At 49.2% G+C, this 18,620-nt stretch overlaps 1 protein-coding gene across 2 annotated transcripts in view; it reads right to left on the minus strand.

Moving 5' to 3' along the window:
* The window catches only part of ATF6 (activating transcription factor 6), a 94,500-nt gene extending 75,880 nt beyond the window's left edge, over positions 1-18,620 (minus strand). The window contains exons 1-8 of one of the 2 annotated variants that reach the window (XM_081025890.1): positions 18,535-18,620; positions 18,042-18,236; positions 14,986-15,062; positions 11,364-11,451; positions 9,160-9,266; positions 5,791-5,920; positions 4,766-4,969; positions 693-907 (exon numbers count right to left, since the gene is read on the minus strand). In XM_081025890.1, coding sequence (XP_080882016.1) covers positions 693-907; positions 4,766-4,969; positions 5,791-5,920; positions 9,160-9,266; positions 11,364-11,451; positions 14,986-15,062; positions 18,042-18,090 — 870 coding nt within the window. In that variant the 5' untranslated portion in view covers positions 18,091-18,236; positions 18,535-18,620. Of the gene's footprint in view, positions 1-692; positions 908-4,765; positions 4,970-5,790; positions 5,921-9,159; positions 9,267-11,363; positions 11,452-14,985; positions 15,063-18,041; positions 18,442-18,534 lie in introns of those variants that run through there. The other variant, XM_081025891.1, reaches the window with a different exon arrangement.

Here is an 18,620-nt window from a genome sequence, read left to right on the forward strand (position 1 = left end):
TAATAACCAGTAATACTGGCTTTATTTTAAAGAAAACATGCAGGGTTTGCTTTTCCACCAGTCTGACAGAAGCCCCTGCTGGGCTGACCATCTGACTTGACCTTTCATCACCCTGGAGACCCGTGATGCTCAAGTACCATTTAACAGGGAACATGAGGTTCTCTGCGTCACTTTTAAAGACAGCAAGAGCTAGTGGCAGGAGCTGAACCTGTGTGTAGGGACAGGCCGGTCTTAGACAGTCTGCTGAGATTTATAAATGATAAAAAAATCCCTACAGCATGCTAGAAAATCGGAAGGTTTGCAGAGATGAGAAAGTACCCAACAATCACCGAGACAGACTTCCTGAGCGTGCGAGTCATTGCTCGGTGGTGAGGACCCTTCCACAGTCAGGAGAGATGCTAAGTACAAAACCCTAAAAAAGTACTTGCATCAGGAACCATCCAGGACCCTGTAAAATACGCGGGGGACGGGAAGGGCGGGGTGAGCAGGCCCCGAGGAAGAGGGGCGCTGGGACATGCACATCAACCCACTGCAGACTGAGCCTGCGGACAGAACACAGCTGCCCCGCGTCAGCCACCACAGCCTGGACGTGCGGTGTCAGCACCCTGACCCACAAACCGCGACCTTTCAAAACCGAATCCCAGGCAACGGAAGCAAAAGCATCGCGCTCTTGCCCTGAGCGTCACACTCACATCTGAGCTCCTCATGGCACTCGGCACGGCCGGTTTGCTGACAGCCAGTTTTCCGGTCGCGGGGCCGCCGGCCACGGGGGCAGGGACCACGTTCAGCACGTGACTAGGGAGCTGTGCGGCTCCCCTGGCGACAGTGAGGACGGGCTGAGGAGACGGCAGGGCTCCAGGCGCCGGCAGCTGCACCACCGCGGGCTGAGACAGCAGCACGGTCTGAGCTGTGGGGAGAAAAGCGATATGGGATCAGAGGGCGCAGCTCCTGGGCAGGAGAAGCTGACGAACGTGCAGGAGGCAAGACCACGCAGGAAGCCGGAACCACCACCAACTCAAACACAGCCAGCAGCGGCACACTCATCACGACTGGTGGCGGCGGCAGCATATCACGCTCTTAATGACACCATCTGAATGTGTTCCCTTTGAAGTTACCTACAGCGTACTTCCATATACTTTCCCAGCAATACGTGCTCAAGCCAAATGTGCTAAGTTATACACAGATGTCTGTAAGTGTGGACCTCTGAAATTGATTGGTGCTAAAAGGATTTTTCATATTATAAACAGCAAACCTTCCACAGTGAACACGGAGAACCATATATGTCCCATGAATGCATTTAGAAACACACTCCACACCAAAGACAGATGAACAGAGATTCTTTAACTCAATGCTTGGAAGAATAATAAGGGGCCTATAAAACACAAAAAAGTTAAACCCATTTGTGATGAATTCTTAGCTAACAAGCACAGGAAACATAAATCTGCAATTTAAAATAGTCTGTAGATAACAGCAACTCCCTTCCCCCCCAAAATGGCCTACAGATCGTTTCTTAATCCTGACATGCAGCATTGTTTTAAAGTTCTGCTCATCTGCGAAGACTCAGTAACCCCTAACTGTAGTCGGTTAAACCCCGACTTGCTGAGCAGCCCTTTCGGATCTGGCCAGTTTTATAAGGTGCTGAAAGGCTCACAGCTGCGGGAGCCTACAAAGAAAGGTACTGTGGGAACAGGCAACTGACATCTCATATACATTTATAATTCTTTAAGGGGAAAATAAGCATTCTACTTTCAGATACTGTAACATAACCCATGTGAAACTCAGCACTGTGTTTCAAAGGATCAAGGGAAACTGAAAAAGTAATGCTTCGGGACACCCGTTTAAGAACATCTGTCTTAGCTTAAAAACAAATCACTTCTATAAAATCAAGATAGTTTCAGATGGCCTCAAAAAAAACATGCTAAAAGTAGCAGAATTTAATAGCATTTTTGTCTCAGATAAATTAGCAAATTAGTAAGAAAGATCTAAAAATAATTTCATAGGTTTGTAACATGTACAATTTACTTGGGCATAAATGATCAATAAACATTTCGTCTTCTCATCTTCCTTTGGAATAACTTATTCTATGAAGCAAAAGCATGTAAAATGAGGAAGTGACTCAGAGGCTGATACAAATATGCTTAGGCCAAATATACAAGTAAAAATAATTAATAAATACAATAAATAGCCTATGACCACACGTTAGGCTTTTAACAACATTACTAAGACATTACAGCCAACCTGGTACAACAGAGAGAGAGAGAGACTCAGCATAAAGCACAACTGAAACCACGGGCTCCCGCCCTGAACACAAGTGCTCCTCTCATGTCACAAATACCACGTCACCCGCGACACTCATGACTGCCCTTTCCGTTTCTTTGATTGAGAAGATACATGCATTGAAAAGGCTATTGTGAACTTAGTAATGTTTTAAAATGAATCTGTACTTTACTAATCAAAAGTGTAGCCACAGAATCTGGAAACAGCACTAGCGGTGCCCAAGACAACCACGGACGCCGCCTGACAGGGTTTGCAGCCGCGCTGGCTCCGACGCCCACCACCCACCCCCAGGGTCAAGTCCACAGGTCCAGACCACCGACTTAAACCAACCCTTCCAGGAAGCATTATCAGCAGCAGTGCTCCACATCTTCTCAGTTTAAAAATTAGGATAAAATGACACCCCAAACTAAACACCGTTCAATGAATTTGGGGACTATTCCAAAGATTGCAAGGTGTGGGCAACATAAAGAATCCAGTCATTCCTAAGACAGGGTTCTACTTCCAGCTCGAGTCTACTTCCAGGTCGAGTCACAACACTGGCAGATGACACAGCCAGCGCGCTTTGTACTATTTCTTAAAACTAAGTTAGGAAACTGGTCCGCATATGTACGGTCTGTCCCTCCGGGAGGAGGGAGGAGCCACTGCCAGGCACGGTCTGTGGGCCACCTGCCCTCCTCCTCCCTGCACACCCTCCTCTGCTCCCCGAGTCCCTGCACCTAATTCCAGGATCCTCTAATACAGGCACATGCGGGTTCAAGCCGGAACAGGGAGAAACTGAACTTCTGTCACAGTGTGTTCAAGGAGAGACTGACAACTCCAGGGGCCCCCTCTACAGTGACCTGTGAAGTGTGCCCTGAGCCCAGCTGCACTGCAGGGCATGCCACGGGCCTTCCATGGCGAGAGCTGACCTGACTACAGTCATCACTGCCCCCGTGGAAACAGACGGCACACAGCAGGGCTGTCATCCACTCCGCCACACCCCAGGCCTCTTGGTGTCACGTGCTAATCCCGATGGATGGCAGCTGGACGCCATGTCGGGTGCCGCGGGCCCGTGGGGGTCGCTAACTGAGTCCTTCCTTTCCAACCGGCTAAGAAGGTTTCACACGATATACCAAACAGTTTCTGAAGGCCTAGGATAGCAGCGTGCCTTCTGTGTCCTAATTTTCTCATCTCTGCCATGGGGAGAGTGACAGCAGCCCCCGCACAGAGCAGCTGGGAGGATTAACTAGGGTGGCAGCACACGGAAGCACAAAGAGCAGCGTCCGGCACACGGCCAGGCTGACACGTGAGCCACCACTGCCACCACCACCACCACCACTGCCACCACCACCACCGCCACCACCACCACCATCATCCTCCTCCTTCCGGGTAATCGCTTCCACAGGGCACTGCACGGGTTATTAACTCCTCAGTGCTCACACTGACTGTTATTTAACTGCCAATGTAAGTTTGCTAAAGGTCCAACTGGACAGAATGCCTGGGACAAGGACCACATGCCAGGATTCTTTTAGTCAACGCAGCACAGTGACCCTGTACTGAGAAGGCAGGTACTTCAGGATTGTTTGGGGTTGGTCGGGATTGGATGATGGGCTTTCAGCAGTCCGTGCACTCTCTTACCTACTCTTCTTTTTATTAAGTTCCTACTGTCTAAAACCATGCAATAGAACCTGGATTCAAATTCATGACCTTGCCCTCATTAAAATCATGCTCCAAAGAAATGCGCTCACAGGCCTGAGCTAGAACCAGAGCCAGAACAGCACATGCAACGTCACTGTTTATTTACAGCCCAAACCCCACGAACAGTCCTACTGGGAGCCAACCAGCTAAATGGAGGCTTCACAGCCTCCCTTTACTCGTGTGCACACAGATCGGCCCACATACGACAATGAGTCATCTGCCCTGGCGATCTCCAGGCCCTAAACCTCAAACTTGAACTTTCAACACTGACCTCAACTCCTTGGAGAATCAAGTATGTGAGGCCACCTGGTGGACAGAACGTGGAAACACACACGCCTTTCCGAGCTGCAGACACCCATTCTGGTCAGCTCGGAATGCCTGGCTGCGACACAGTGCCGCCCCCTCAGAGATGAACAGTTTGACTCTGTCGCCAAAACACCTACTAGTTCTGAAATGGACTAACAGCATTTTAAATACTGGCCTCTCCTTACAAACAAAAAGGTTCACAGACACAAAAAACCTCAGAATAAAATGGCACGCAGAAAGCTGACCCGATTTTCTTCTTCATTACACGTGGCTGTGTAAACCAGTCTTCCAGGCAGGTGTTTTCATAATTAAACTGGAAGCAAAAGCAGCATCGGGGGTAAGTGACCCAGAGAGCCAGCTCTCCTGTCCGTCGTCTCTGCAACCTCCTAGCAGAACAAGTCCCCACACCTGGCACATGCTCAGAGACCACAACCTGAATAAAACACAGCGTGGCCCAGGCCTGCTGGCCACCACTCCCACGCAGCCTCCAATCCCAGTCGGGTACCTTTAGTGGGTGCAGGATGGATACTGATAACTGGCTGCTGCTTGGCCAGCGGCAGAAGTGTCGGCAGTGTCTGAATAATGATGGCTTTCGCTGGGACGCTGGGGTTTGTCTGAGTCTTGGGTGCTGCCGGGAGTAATAAAGGCTTGGGCTGAATTGAAGGTTTTAAATTCACTTGAAGTTTTTTCTTTGGAGTCAGTCCATTTTCTGTAGAAAAACCAACAAACCACAAATCAATCTGAAGGCAATTAAGCAAAGCTTGGAAAACAGATTCTATTCTACACCTTGACCTTGGACGTAGGTTATCTTGACCTCTGAGCAACTGTCTTTTCCTAGAGTTTAAGCAGCGCTCCTCTATAGCTTATGAACCGAGAAAAGTCCTTAAAGTGAGGACGTTCTTTGCTTTTACTGAGGTATAACTTATACACAACATTCTGTTATAGTTTCGGGGTGCAACAGAATGATTTGGTACTGTTATCACAAAATGATCACCACCGGTAAGTCCAGTGAACAGCCGTCAACAGTTACAAAGTTATTTTTCCTGCCATGAAAACTTTCTCTTAGCAACTTTAAATATGCAAGACAGCAGCTCGTATCAGCTGCAGTCACCACCTGTCCAGCACTTCTCCACTCACTCATGTTCATGTTACAATGGGAACGGGACGAGCTGGGCTGCGGCTCCCGGAAGGGGCTCCACGGACTGGGGGAGGAGGACACTAAGACTGCTGGAAAAGCCTGGAGCTTAAAGTGGTAACAAACGTCACCGCCAAATGGCTGACATTCCAGATCTTTAACCGAAACGCTGAATTCTCTCCTGAAGATGATGGCGCCTGGACCACTGCTAAGTGGCTTTCACCTCTGACGACAGAGACCGCCACGCAGATGCCGACCCCTCCTCCCCACATCAGCTACCCATAACAAACAAGACGTCACCAAATTAGAAACCCAGTCCATCCCACACTGTCTTCTCAGAAATGGAGCGAAGCTCAGGCTACAACAGAAAGGACGAGTCAGAGACGGAGCGGTACCGGTTTTGCTCCTAGGACCAGTGACAGGCTTGTCTTCCCTCAGAGGCTCTGCCAAGCAGGGACCAGGAGAGCTCTCCCCATATAAGGAGAGGGGCGACATCTGGGAGGCAGGACACACATCCAACTCCTCCTGCAGCAAAATAAAACACAAAGTCATGCAGAGGAATACAACCCTCGAGCAGACAATCGCATAGAAAAAGAGGCGAGACCAACATCTAAACAGGGAAACACGTCAGGCCAAGGCCAACGCGCAGGTGCGCTTCCTGGGAACGTGCTGTGTTAGGTGCCAGGACACTGTGGGCACGTGGGCGCCCCACAGGAACACACTCAGACACGGGGGTCATGAACACGACCTGCATCTGCATCTCCCCACAGCCTGCACGGCCTACATGGCGTCCAGTCACAGACACGGAGCCTGTCGTGGCGCTTCCGCTAAAAGGCCAGCAGCCTTTCCCCACAATCTCCCGTTCAGTCTCACAAAAATCTCAAACACAATCAATTCTTACTATTTTTACCCTTTCCAATTATTAACACTGTCATCTGTCCCACATGCTTTGAAAGAAGGACAAACACTGCAGGGAGCAGGGCTATTTTATTGAATGAGTACGCTGATAATACGAAGATGTGTTATACAAAGATAGTATTTGCCAGAAGTCTTTTAACATTCAATGGATCTATCGTGCTTTGTTAGACTCCAGAAAGCTAACATAAATCAGCATTTCTAACCTGAGGAAAGGGGTCTACACATAACAATGGAGTGGGCGGAATCCCGACATCATGCCCTCCTCAAAATAACCTATGAGATTATTCAAAGAAAATTTAAGAGACTATTTGTTTACTCTCAGCATGACATGGGCCCCCTTAAGTCAAAAGACCCAGAAACCATAAGGGAAGAAGACACATATTTAGACAATAATGAAAATGTTTTATAATAAAAAATAGAGCATAAAAAGTTAAAAGTTAAAAGATAACAGGATAAACAAAGTGATGGATTATAACTGTCATAAAATGGGAGACCGTGAGTGCAAAATGATGAAAACAAACAAACAAATCTGAAGTGTGCTAGGAAAAGGCATTTTGGAAAAGGCATTTTGACGCAGGTCAGGTACTTGCTCCCAGATACCTATTATAGTGAAGGGGGAGCGGCTTCACCAAGGACGAGCCTGGCAGCCGTGCCCTCACCATGTGGGAGCATAGCGAAAGCCGTCAGTGAGTCGGTGAGACAGAAAGGCAGGCAGTATGTCACGTCTGTGACACCCCTGCCACAGACTCAAACCGTGACTGTTCCTGAGGAAACACCACACAAACCCAACTGAGGGACACTCTGCAAAGTAACTAGTCTTTAATCTCCAAAAGTGACCAAGTCATGAAAGTCGAGGAAGAAAGAACGGATACAACTGAAGGAGATTAAGGAGATAAGACGGCCCTGCCCCGTGCGACCCTGCGCCACACCCTCCCGTTAGTCTAGGGGACGTGTCTGGGACCAGCGGCCCCACCTCAGGCGGCGGAGGGTTAGGTGACAGCAACGCAGGAACGCTTACTTCTGGATTTGGGTGGCTGTACTGTGGCTATGAAGTCATAGCCTTGCTGGCAAGAAGTAGACACTACAGTATGGGGTGAGGGGTGACAGGGCACCAGGTTGGCAACGACTCCCAAATGGCTCAGGGAAAGAAGTTCTTTGTAATTTACTTGTAACATTTCTTGCGATTGTTCCAAATAAAAAATATAAGCAAGAAAACAATAAAAATAGTGTAACATCTGAGTGGTGAGAAGTTTCCTTTGAGTTACAAAAAAAATGCAATAAAAGATCGATAATTTGGCTATTTAAAAAAAAGTATTCCTGGAAAAAATAAACACCAGAAATAAAACTTAAAGACAAATGACAAATTGGAAGAAAAAAAACACTTGTAACTTATTTCACAATCTAAGGACTAACAGTCCTAATATGTAATAAGGCACTTTCAAAATTGAGGAGAAATGAGCACAATCCAAGGGAAAAGTGGACAAGATGCCCCCTGCAACTAGCAACGGCAACCGGACCTGGAGCTGAGCTGCGCCCTCCACAACTAAGACTGAAAGGACAACAACTTGAAGCTGAACGGCACCCTCCACAACTAAGATTGACACACTGTTCCCCAATAAAGTCCTGTTCCCTTTCCCCAATTAAAAAAAATTAAACAAAGAATCTTAACTGACATCTCATTAACAAAATGCAAGGAGGCCTCATGTACATGAAATATATGAAAAGATGCTCAACCACACTCATAATAAAGGAAACAGGAAACGAAAAGTGCTGTGTGAGAGGGACAACGGGCAGAGCAGCGTCTCACGTGCTGCTGACAAGGCCTGGGGGAGCGAAATGTGGCAAAACCGGCAGCGTCACACAAGTCACACATACTCAGCGCTGCATGAGCTGTCAGGCTGGAACTCTTGTGGGGCTCCAGCAAAGGTGGAGTGCAGGTAGGAAGCAGCAGTGAGAAACAGGGCTGGCAAGGTAAGCAGGAGCCAGGCCCGGAGGCCGGCACACTGGGGGTGTGACCTCACCAGTGGAAAGGTGAGGAGGGCACTCAAGGTTCCCAGCAAAGGGCTGACACTCCCAATTTGTACTTCTGAAAGAGTCCTCTCTGAAGACCCCTCTGCTAATGAGGTTTGGGGAGTGGGGGACAGAGACCAGCTGAAGTCCTATTGACTCAATGCAGGTGAGGTGACGATGGCCTGGCAGGGGCAGAGATGAACCCTGGAGACGTAAGCCGACAGACCCGTTGGGGTTTCCTAACGGACCACATGTGAGACCTGCCAGATGCAATGCACGGAAATATTAACCTGAATTTGTCTGCTTAGGTTTTCCCTTTCCTCACTCCAAGAAACACATAAATCCTCTGGGACTTCCTTTCCTGGACCCAGACCTTCCATCTGAATGGAGAGCGGAGTCTTTAAGGAGCTAGCAGACTTTTGTAAACCTGTTACAAAAATACATTACCTGCTGCATTACACAGCAGGTAATGCAGGCAGTGCTGCCCGGAGGCCGTCAGGCTATGCGGCTCAGGACTGACCGACAGACCCCTTATTCCTCCGTGGCCTCAGAGCATGTCCATCTGACGAGGAGGAGAGGAGGGCAGGAAGAAAAGACAAGAAGCCAACTAACAGAAACACTGGCTACTGGGAAAGGGCAGCGAAACAAAGGAACAATGAAATGATGAAGGCAGAACCTAGGCAGAAAGGCAAAACCCAGAGGCTGACAACATTCTAGCTCCCCCAGGCCCCTCCTCGGGACTCAGTTTCCTCGGGATTAAATGTCACTTGCCTCCCCGTGTAGGTACTGTCCAAATAGCATCACAACCAAACCGCCGTGAAAGGCTGGCTACTTACAGGAACATGCTGGGTTGAAGAGTAAGAGTCCACTGACTGGGGAGACGAGATGGAGCCACTGGAGTAGGCTGGAGAAAGTGGCTGAGGTTCTGCTTTAATATCTTCAACTGAAAAACACGAACAAAAATGTTCAACACAGTGAACAAGAAAGACGGTAAAACCTACTCTTACAATTCAATCATGTGGAAGCTAAGGTCACCAAGCATATCATCAAGTGACAATTCAAGCTGCAGAAAACAGTCTAGCTAGGCCTCCACCTGTGTGCTGAGGTGTGCACGCGGATACGGACACACCTACTCACAGCTGCTCTAACGCTCTGGAAGGATAAACATAAGAAATCACTAATGAGGGCCGGCCCAGGGGCTCAGGTGGTTGGAGCGCCGTGCTCCCAACGCTGAGGTCGCAGGTTTGACATTCCCGCATGGGCCAGTGAGCTGCTGTGAGCGGCCGAAGGAAGACTGGCAACCGACTGCCTCAGCGGGGGGAAGCGCAAGGCTCCTAATACCAGCGTGGGCCAGGGAGCCGTGTCCTACACAACTAGACTGAGAAACAACGGCTTGAACCGGAGTGTGGGGGAGGGGAGGCAGAAGAAGGGGAGAAAAAAAGAAAAGAAATCGCTAATGGGACCTCTCTGGGGAGCACAACTTGGTGGCTGAGGAACGAGAGCGGAAGGAGACGTTTGTCTTCTCCACACCCTTTTTGAATATTATACCATATGCAAAAAATTAGAGATTCCCCAATATGTAATTTTTTTAAAATATAAGAAACCGGAAAGAATTATTTTGAAAAGCATTTTTGACAATACAATTAAAACTCACAAAACTGTTCCTACCTTTGGAACTATTAACGTATTTACAATAATTTATTAAGCAACCATGGCCCAGGCAGTTCTCCGAGGTGTCACATTTATAACTGGGGGGGGGGGAGCGGAAGGGGGTGGCAGACTGTCTTCCCGCTCAGCCTGCGAAAGAACTCATGATCCCTCCTGATCTGCACTGTGACCCTGCCACTTCCCATCAAGCAGGGAGTGTTTCCTGTCGGTCCGCATCTATGTGGCTTATGAGTCCTTCGAGCCGCAGAGTATGGAAGTAACGCTCTGCGACTCTTGCTTGTGCCTGGAGCACTGCCGCCGAGACCTCTGCAGCCAGACCACCATGGCAGCAGGCTGTCAGGAAGCCACACAGGAGGGCCCGTGCAGCAGGCGTCACCTCCAGATGATCGCAGACCAGGCATCAGACAGGCGAGGACAGAAGCCTCAAGAGGACTTCGCCCCAGATGTCACATAACCCGCCTGCGGTCTCCCCGCTGAGATGGACACATGATGGAGCAGAGACTAGCCGTTGCAGGTACACCTTCCAAATTCCTGACCCACACATCCTGAGAGCTCAACACAACGGTGGCTGTTTGCGTCACTAAGTTTTAGGGTCGTTTATGACACAACAACAGTGACCAGAACACTGGCCCGTGCAGTCCCTGTTCTGAGGGAGACAGGCATGGAGCACAACATTTAAACATTTATTTTAAGCAAATGAAGCCACAGGAAGTGTGGGTGGGGAGGACCAGATGTCTAGCGGGTGCTAGTTATTTGTTTACCCATCGCTCTCAGCTCCAAGCCCACCTCCTGCAGTCTGAAATGCAAATTATCGCTGCCTGCCCGCTGGCTCCCGCCTAAAGCCCGTCACCAGGGGACACGAAAAGGCAGGAGAAGGGGAAAGGGCTTCCTTCATCCTCCCACCGGCTTCACCACAGAGGTCACAGTTTGCTGCAGGTTCCAGCTTTGGCAGCACCCCCAAACCCACCTCCACGGCCAGGCAGTGCCACCTCCTCAGAGTACGTACACCCCACGCAGGGGGTCTCGACACCAAGTTCCCAAGTTCTGTTGACCCCACACTTCCTCCCTTTGGCTCCCCAAGTTCTGTATGGTTCTCAGGTTAATCTCTTGTGGAGACATCATATGTAATTCAAAAGCGGCATTTCTGGTATGAGCTCTTTATTCACATATGTAACTGAAACCTAACTATGAAGCTCTTTGTGTCCCTACAGCAAGAAACTGATGCAAGCACTGTCACACCAGAAGTATGGTAACTGTCCCTGGAAGTTCTATCTATCAAAGTAGCCCAATAACCCCACCTACGTTGACTGTTACCAGACTACAACACGACATGGACCCATCTAAGTCCTGTCCCGAGAAAACGTGTCATTACCTGCACAGAGCTGGTTGTTAAGGTCCCAAACGCCCGTCTCCCAAGGCATCAAATCCAAATCAAAAGCAAAGTTGTCAAAGTTGTTTTCCTGTAGGTTTCAAATCAGCAAAAGAATATTAGAAGAATAAAATAATACACCTAGAAGTCAAGCTGTCAGATGTAATTTGCCATGAGAAATATAATTGCTATTACCCAACCTAGTAAATGTAATTCCTAAGTCAACAGGTTCATCCTGGAGCCAAACCACGTGTTATCTAAGGCACAGCAGTAACAACCAGGAAGGAGCTAAGGTCACATTTAAAAGATTCCTTTGATCTCATTCTTCTCAATGGTAACAGACCACTAGGAAGAGTCACAAAGATAAGTCTGTTGTCATAGGGAGATCCAGTAAGTTTTCCCAGTGCCATTAAGGAAAACAAATGCCTATCTACAACATCACCTCTGTGGGCCATGGAAAGAGCACAGACGCAGGCAAAGCCAAGCAGGAAGCAGAGACTTGGACTGAACATTCAAGTTTACCAAACAGTAAACCGGTTACACCAAAGGAAGAGACCCACCCATAGGAGGATGGATCATTTTCTTCTCTGTTGTACTGTCCTTACTTTTCAAATTTCTAAGATAAAATTTCTGAAAAATTTTAATCCCAGAAGACAAAATTAAGTTTCTCAAACAGAGGCCAACAACCCTCTTAGAGGAATCTTAGTTTCTTTTCATTTAGATGGTAATTTATTTAAATATAAGCATATTCTGAACCTGTCTGCATGACCATCTTACACCATAACCATGTAAATAAAGACCTACCACACGATTTCAGAGCCCTCCTATGAGTCGGAATCCAAGATAGCACCACTACCATTTTAAGTGTCCGGGGTTACGGAGACAAAGACAGAAGTAAATTTAATATATAAACAGGACAACAAAGTCGAAAGGCAATCAATAGCAACTTAATGTAATGTGACAGACAATAAAACAGTGACAATACAGAAAGTAAGCCTCAGGCAAAAAGTAAAGCTTAATCTGGTAATTATTAACAACCATGCGGTAATAATTTCTAGAATAACATTAGCATTTCGAAATGTCTATCATGTGGTTTATTTTCATTAAGAATGTAATAGAAAGAAAGAAAGCAAACTGTTTTCTTGTCATACTGCCCTTACCTGAGTAAATACCAGCATGAGTTATATAAAGAGAATGTTGTGGAAGTTCACATGAAAAAAAAGAAAAAACTGGTATATATACACAATGGAATACTATTCGGCATTAAGGAAAGATGATATAGGAACATTTGTGACAACATGGATGGATCTTGAGAGTATAATTCTAAGCAAAATAAGTCAGACAGAAAAAGCAGAGAACCCTATGATTTCACTGATATGTGGTATATAAACCAAAAGCAACAAAAGAACAAGACAAACAAGTGAGAAACAAAAACTCATAGAAACAGACAATAGTTTAGTGGTTACCAGAGGGTAAGTGGGGTGGGGGGAGGGAGATGAGGGTAAAGGGGATCAAATATATGGTGATGGAAGGAGAACTGACTCTGGGTGGTGAACACACAGTGGGATTTATAGATGATGTAATACAGAATTGTACACCTGAAATTATGTAATTTCATTAACAATTGTCACCCCAATAAATTAAAAAAAAAAAAGGAAAAACTACTTAGATCATAAACAAGCCACTTTTTAAATCGATCTCCTTTGCTTTTTTCTCTTATTTGAATCCACACATCAAAAAGTTCTGCAGCCCTGAAAATTCAGCCACCAAAAAACTCCTTACACTTTTCCAGCCTAAGTAAACTGAGGCTCGCGTGAGTGCTAGCGATATTTTTAACGGGTGCAATAGTGAGCATGACCTACAAAGATTCTCACTCAGTCTTCGGCCAGAAAGTCAAATACTTTTCACAGCATCTTTGCTAAGCGAAATAAGTCAGACAGAAAAAGCAGAGAACCATATGATTTCACTGATATGTGGTATATAAACCAAAAACAACAAAGGAACAAGACAAACAAATGAGAAACAAAAACTCATACACACAGACAATAGTTTAGTGGTTACCAGAGGGTAAAGGGGGTGGGGGGAGGGAAATGAGGGTAAGGGGGATCAAATATATGGTGATGGAAGGAGAACTGACTCTGGGTGGTGAACACACAATGGGATTTATAGATGATGTAATACAGAATTGTGCACCTGAAATCTATGTAACTTTACTAATAATTGTCACCCCAATAAACTTTCATTAAAAAAAAAAAAAAAGGAAAAAGAATTGCATCTGATTAGAAATGTAACAGGTCCATGCCCCAAAAAGGGATATATACTGGTACTTATAGACTCTGGCTCTTCGGCGACTTTTCCTGGGAAACCCTGCTACCTGCTACCATGTGGACAAACAACACAATTTAAAGCTAGAAAGGGCTCCCAGAAACCACCCACTCCAAATACTGGAAAGACTAGGAACTGCAAGAGCGAGTGACTTGCGTAAGGTAAGAACGTTATAGAATCAGGACATTTCCCTGTATCTTTCAATTTCCTACTCTGTTCTTGACGGTTTTAGAGAAGATCAGATGCTCAGGGAACCAGCCAATAATAAGTCAATTGAATCAACAGACCACATTCTAAAGCATCTCACGAAAGTAATAAAAACCACTGAAATCCCATGCACAAATTAAAAAAATATACCGTGTTTTTACTCTCTTCTATTGATTCATAGTAAAACAACTGCTGAATTATTCTTTGAGAAATGTCTAATAAACTCACTGAACAGACACTACACATTTTTACACTCTGGTTACTAAGGGCTTAAAAAATAAGTGGTAAACCACCAGTCTGACTGATGTGCATATAAAACCACTGTCCACTTGTTATTACCATGTTTCCCCGAAAATAAGACCTAGTCTGACAATTAGATAATATAAGACCCGGTCTTATTTTACTATCGCATAAGACCAGATCTTATATTCATTTTTGCTCCAAAAGACGCATTAGAGCTGAGAGCTGATTGTCCGGCTAGGTCTTACTTTCGGGGAAACATGGTACTGCCCACCAGGAAAAGCATGAAAGGTGACACATAAGAGCTCTGCAGGCCAGTGCGCTAGGGACCAACACGTATGTACCAACCAGAAAAGAAAACCTCAGATGGTTTTGAGGACTCAGCATATTACAATCACTTTTATATCGACTCCTCTCCACTCAAAGGCAAAAAGTAAGCACACAGCTGAGGTTCAGAGCATTCTACACTAAGGATATGTAACTTTGAAAAAGGAAGCTGCTCAGTTCTATCTGTCGGGATCTGTGACTCACATGAACCCCTCACAGCACCGTGGCCCGTATGCAGCCAAGTTCTCTACAAAAGCGACAGCAGGCAGTTAAGTGACTCCTCCAAAGTCACCCACCCGAGCCCAAGGTGGTCTTGGAAGACAAGTCTTCTCACATCAAGACCAGAGCAGTTTGTACAATCCTGAGTTTACTGACTGCAAAATGGCTACTAAGTTTCCTCCTTAGTGCTAAGGTACTTAAACTTAAGTAACTGGCCTGAACCTGTTATCCTGAAGCCTTCTTGCAATCCTTAGGGTACAAATGAAACCCCACATTAGTCAGTATTCCTCCTCCAGTAAATACTTACATAAGTCTCACTTGCTGCGTCCAGCTGCAGCTCGTCGGTGTCTGTGAAATAGCCAAGTTCAGCAAACAGAGCAGAATCTGTGGACAAAAGAATAGAGGTGAAGTGTCAATTCACCATTTGACAACAAATAAGCACGGCAGCCCTACGCCAGCGCTGTTAGGGTTTCTTACTAGCCGTTACTATTATTGACGAACTCCAGCACTGTGAATGACAACCAATTCAAAGCTGCAGGAAAGGAGAAGCAACCCCCAGTATGTTAGCTGACAGAGATGCCCGGGAGGGGCGCGGGGAGTGATGGGGCGCGGGGAGTGATGACGCAGGAAGTAGGGGCAGAGGAGGTGGAGCAGCATTCTGCAATGAAGTGGGAGGGCTCTAAAGCACCCACGGATGAGAGGCTCAGGCAAGAGCAAGAGGTCATCACTCCCAGCACCAGAGAAGCAAATGTGCTGGCAGGTGCATAGGTGAGGGGGTGGGAGATCATGGGGGATCTCTTCTGCCTCAGAGGCTGGGGGAGGAGGTGTAGGGGGCTGAAGAGAGAAAAAACTCTATCAAACAATCATCGGAGTGGGAGAGTGAGAGGACCCGGCAAACGTGACCCTCCAGGTAACACCAGGTAAAGGCCTATTTCAGATTAGGATCATAGATTTAAAGGGAGACCAGTCAGCATGGCCAGGTGTTTTTGCAGCCACATTCAGCTAGGAGTGCAGGCGCGGAGCAGGTAGACTGGATTCAACAAAGGCTGTGGTCTGCCCAAGAGAGAACTACAAAACAAAAGACAGACACTGAGAGCGTGAGGATGTGGTTACTGTGACTGTCCAGGACCGTAAACTGCGTGAGGGGAAGTGAGACACAGGGAGGGAGAGCCGAATCTCAGCAGGAGAGAAGGTGCCCTCGGCATCGGAACAGCAATGGGGCTGTGCTGGTGAGACAGGAGGTGGAGGTCAGAGTGCACATCTGGCTTGAGCATGAGGACTTGTCCTCAGGGAGGGAATGGCTGAGACAGGGTGGAAGCCAAGCTCAGGGCGTCGGAAGGGCCGTCCTGAGGACACTGGAGTCACCCAAGAATCAGAGAAAGTGACAGGAAGCTGGGAGAATTTTCCACGAGGTGAGAAGAGTGAACTGGGAGTCAGCAGACAACTGTAAGAGGGAGGCAGAGACATATGTTACAGCCGGGGGAGATCTAACCATGGGTGTCTGTAGGGAGGACGGAGGAGAGTGACCCGAAAGTCGCAATGAGGACAGGAAGACACTGTGCCTCCTTCACGCCCTCGTGGCAAATCGGTTTTGAGAATGAGAAGAGCCACCACTCAGCAGGGCTTCAGTGCGAGAAGGCAAACAGCGCTTTCACAGGAGAGACTCCAGTTATAGAAGAAACCACAGTGGCAGATGGAAGCTCCTGATTTGGGTACATAGATCTCATATGTAGCTGAAAAAAAGCAGGGGGGTGGGGGGATGGGGTATTTGCACAAATGCAAGGGAGGGAGAGGGAAGGAAGGAGGAGAGGGAAGATGTACTGATGACCAATAAGCATGAAAAGCACATCATTTGTCACATCATCTGTCACCAGGGAAACGCCAATTAAAACTACAATGAGGTCAATCAGAGGGGCCAAAATCCAGAACCCTGACACCACCAAGTGCTAGGAGGACGTGGGGCCCCGGAACCCTCAGGCACCGTTGGCGGGACGCCAATGAGCAGCCACTGTGGAGGACAGTTGGGAAGGTTCTTACAGAACTAAACATCCTCTCACCACAGGATCCAGCAATCGTGCTCCTTGGTATTTACCCAAATGATCTGAACACTTACATCGACACAAAAACCTGCACATGAATCTTCATAGTGACTTTGTATATAATTGCCAATATTTGAGAGCAACCAAGGTGTCCTTCAGCAGGTAAATGGATAAACAGCGTGTTTTGGACTGCGTTATGTCCCCCAAAAAGTTATACGTTGAGGCCCTAGCCCCCCACGTGACTGCACGCAGACAGGGAGGTCAGTGGGTTAAATGAGGTGGTATGGGGGTGCTCGAATCTGACAGGACTGTGACCGTGTAAGAGAAAGATTCCCCACTCCCTTTCCTTCCCCCCCTCGCCCCTCACTCCTTCTTCCTCACCCCCTGTCTCCCTCCTTCCCAACTATAAGACAGTGTGGAAGTGGCAAAACCAGGGAGGCAGTAGAAAGATGGGTGGTTGCCTGGCAGGGCGGGAGGCTTGAATGGGTGGAGCACAGGATTTAGGAGGACAGTGAAACTTTATGACACTGTACTGGCAGATACATGACATCATGCACGTGTGCAGACCCACAGAGCACCTTCTGCGAACTGCAGACCAGTTAAGGACAAAGTATCAACACTCGGGACGGTAACACTGCGCTGCGCGCAGGCGGCACGTGCCCGTCGGGGAAGGGGAGCTTAGTCGGCCACTGCCTGTGTTACAAGCTGCTACCACCTGGCGGTCCCGTGCGTCTGACACAGCCTGCTAGGCACTGAACAGGGCTGTGTGCCCTGCACGTCTGTGTCCGTGGACCGAGCTGTCCTGGGACCCCGCCGTCCCAGTGGCTGTTGTCACCACGGCACAGGCCAGCATTTGCAACCGAGAGCACAGGCGCGCAGGCCTGAGCCGTGTCCTGCGTGGACCGCGCGGGAGACGCGTGCAACCCGCTCCAAGCGTCACCGCCCGGCTACCGAGCCCTCCGTTTGGTTAGAGGGTTCAGAGTCGGAGTCGCGGGGAACTCTGGCACGTGACTGGACCTTTAAATTTAACCGGCCGGCTTCTGGTATCGGAAAAACGTCAAGCCGGTGAAGGGCCTGAACGTTCAACATCGCAACTCGCAGAAAAGGGCGTATGTTGTGCCGAGAGCGGCGGCGGCGGCCTGGGAGCGGGGACGAGGGCGTCAGCGCCCGCGCGACACTCCGGCTCCGGGAGCGCGGTCCGGGGACGGCGGCGGCCGGCCTGGGGCCCGCCCGGGGCCGGGGAGCGACCGGGCTGCGGGGCTCGGCCCGCACACGCCGCCCGCACACGCCGCCCGCACGCGCCGCCCGCCCGGCCCCCACTCACCCCAGTCCTCCTCCGGCGGCGACGGCCCGGGGCCGAAGGGCGACTCCATGGCGCGGCCACGCCCGGGCGCCGGAACTCGGTGACTGAAGTCGGGACGGCGGCGGCCGGCGCACCACGCGCGCGCAGCGCGGCCGGGACGGCGGCCGAAGGCGGACAAACGGCCTCCCGCGGCGGGTGGCCGCGCTGCGCGTCCCGCTGTCCCCGGGGAGGAAGGACACGTCAGGGGCGACGCGAAGGGCCGGCTAGCCGGGGGACCCAGGCCGCCCGAGCACCGCGCTGCCCCCGCAGCCGGCGCGCCTTCCGACCGCGCACCGGCTCCCGCGCCGCCGCCTCTCCGGGCCGCCAGCGGCGGGTCCGCCTCCCTCACACGACGCCCGCGCCTCCCGACCGCCGCCGGCCGCTGGGCTGGGCCGGGCCACTCGGCGGGGCGAACGCGGCGTCCGCGGGGTGTTCACGCGCCCAGCGGTCACGAGGGACGTGTACCACGCTCTACCTTAAGCACACGTGTCCCTCGGCGCCGGGGCGGCCTTTCCCATGGTTACGGAACCAGGCGCTTCCCAGCATCCCCCGCGCCCCGGC

This window comes from Rhinolophus hipposideros, assembly GCF_964194185.1.
Source record: "Rhinolophus hipposideros genome assembly, chromosome: 19".
NCBI lineage: Eukaryota > Metazoa > Chordata > Mammalia > Chiroptera > Rhinolophidae > Rhinolophus > Rhinolophus hipposideros.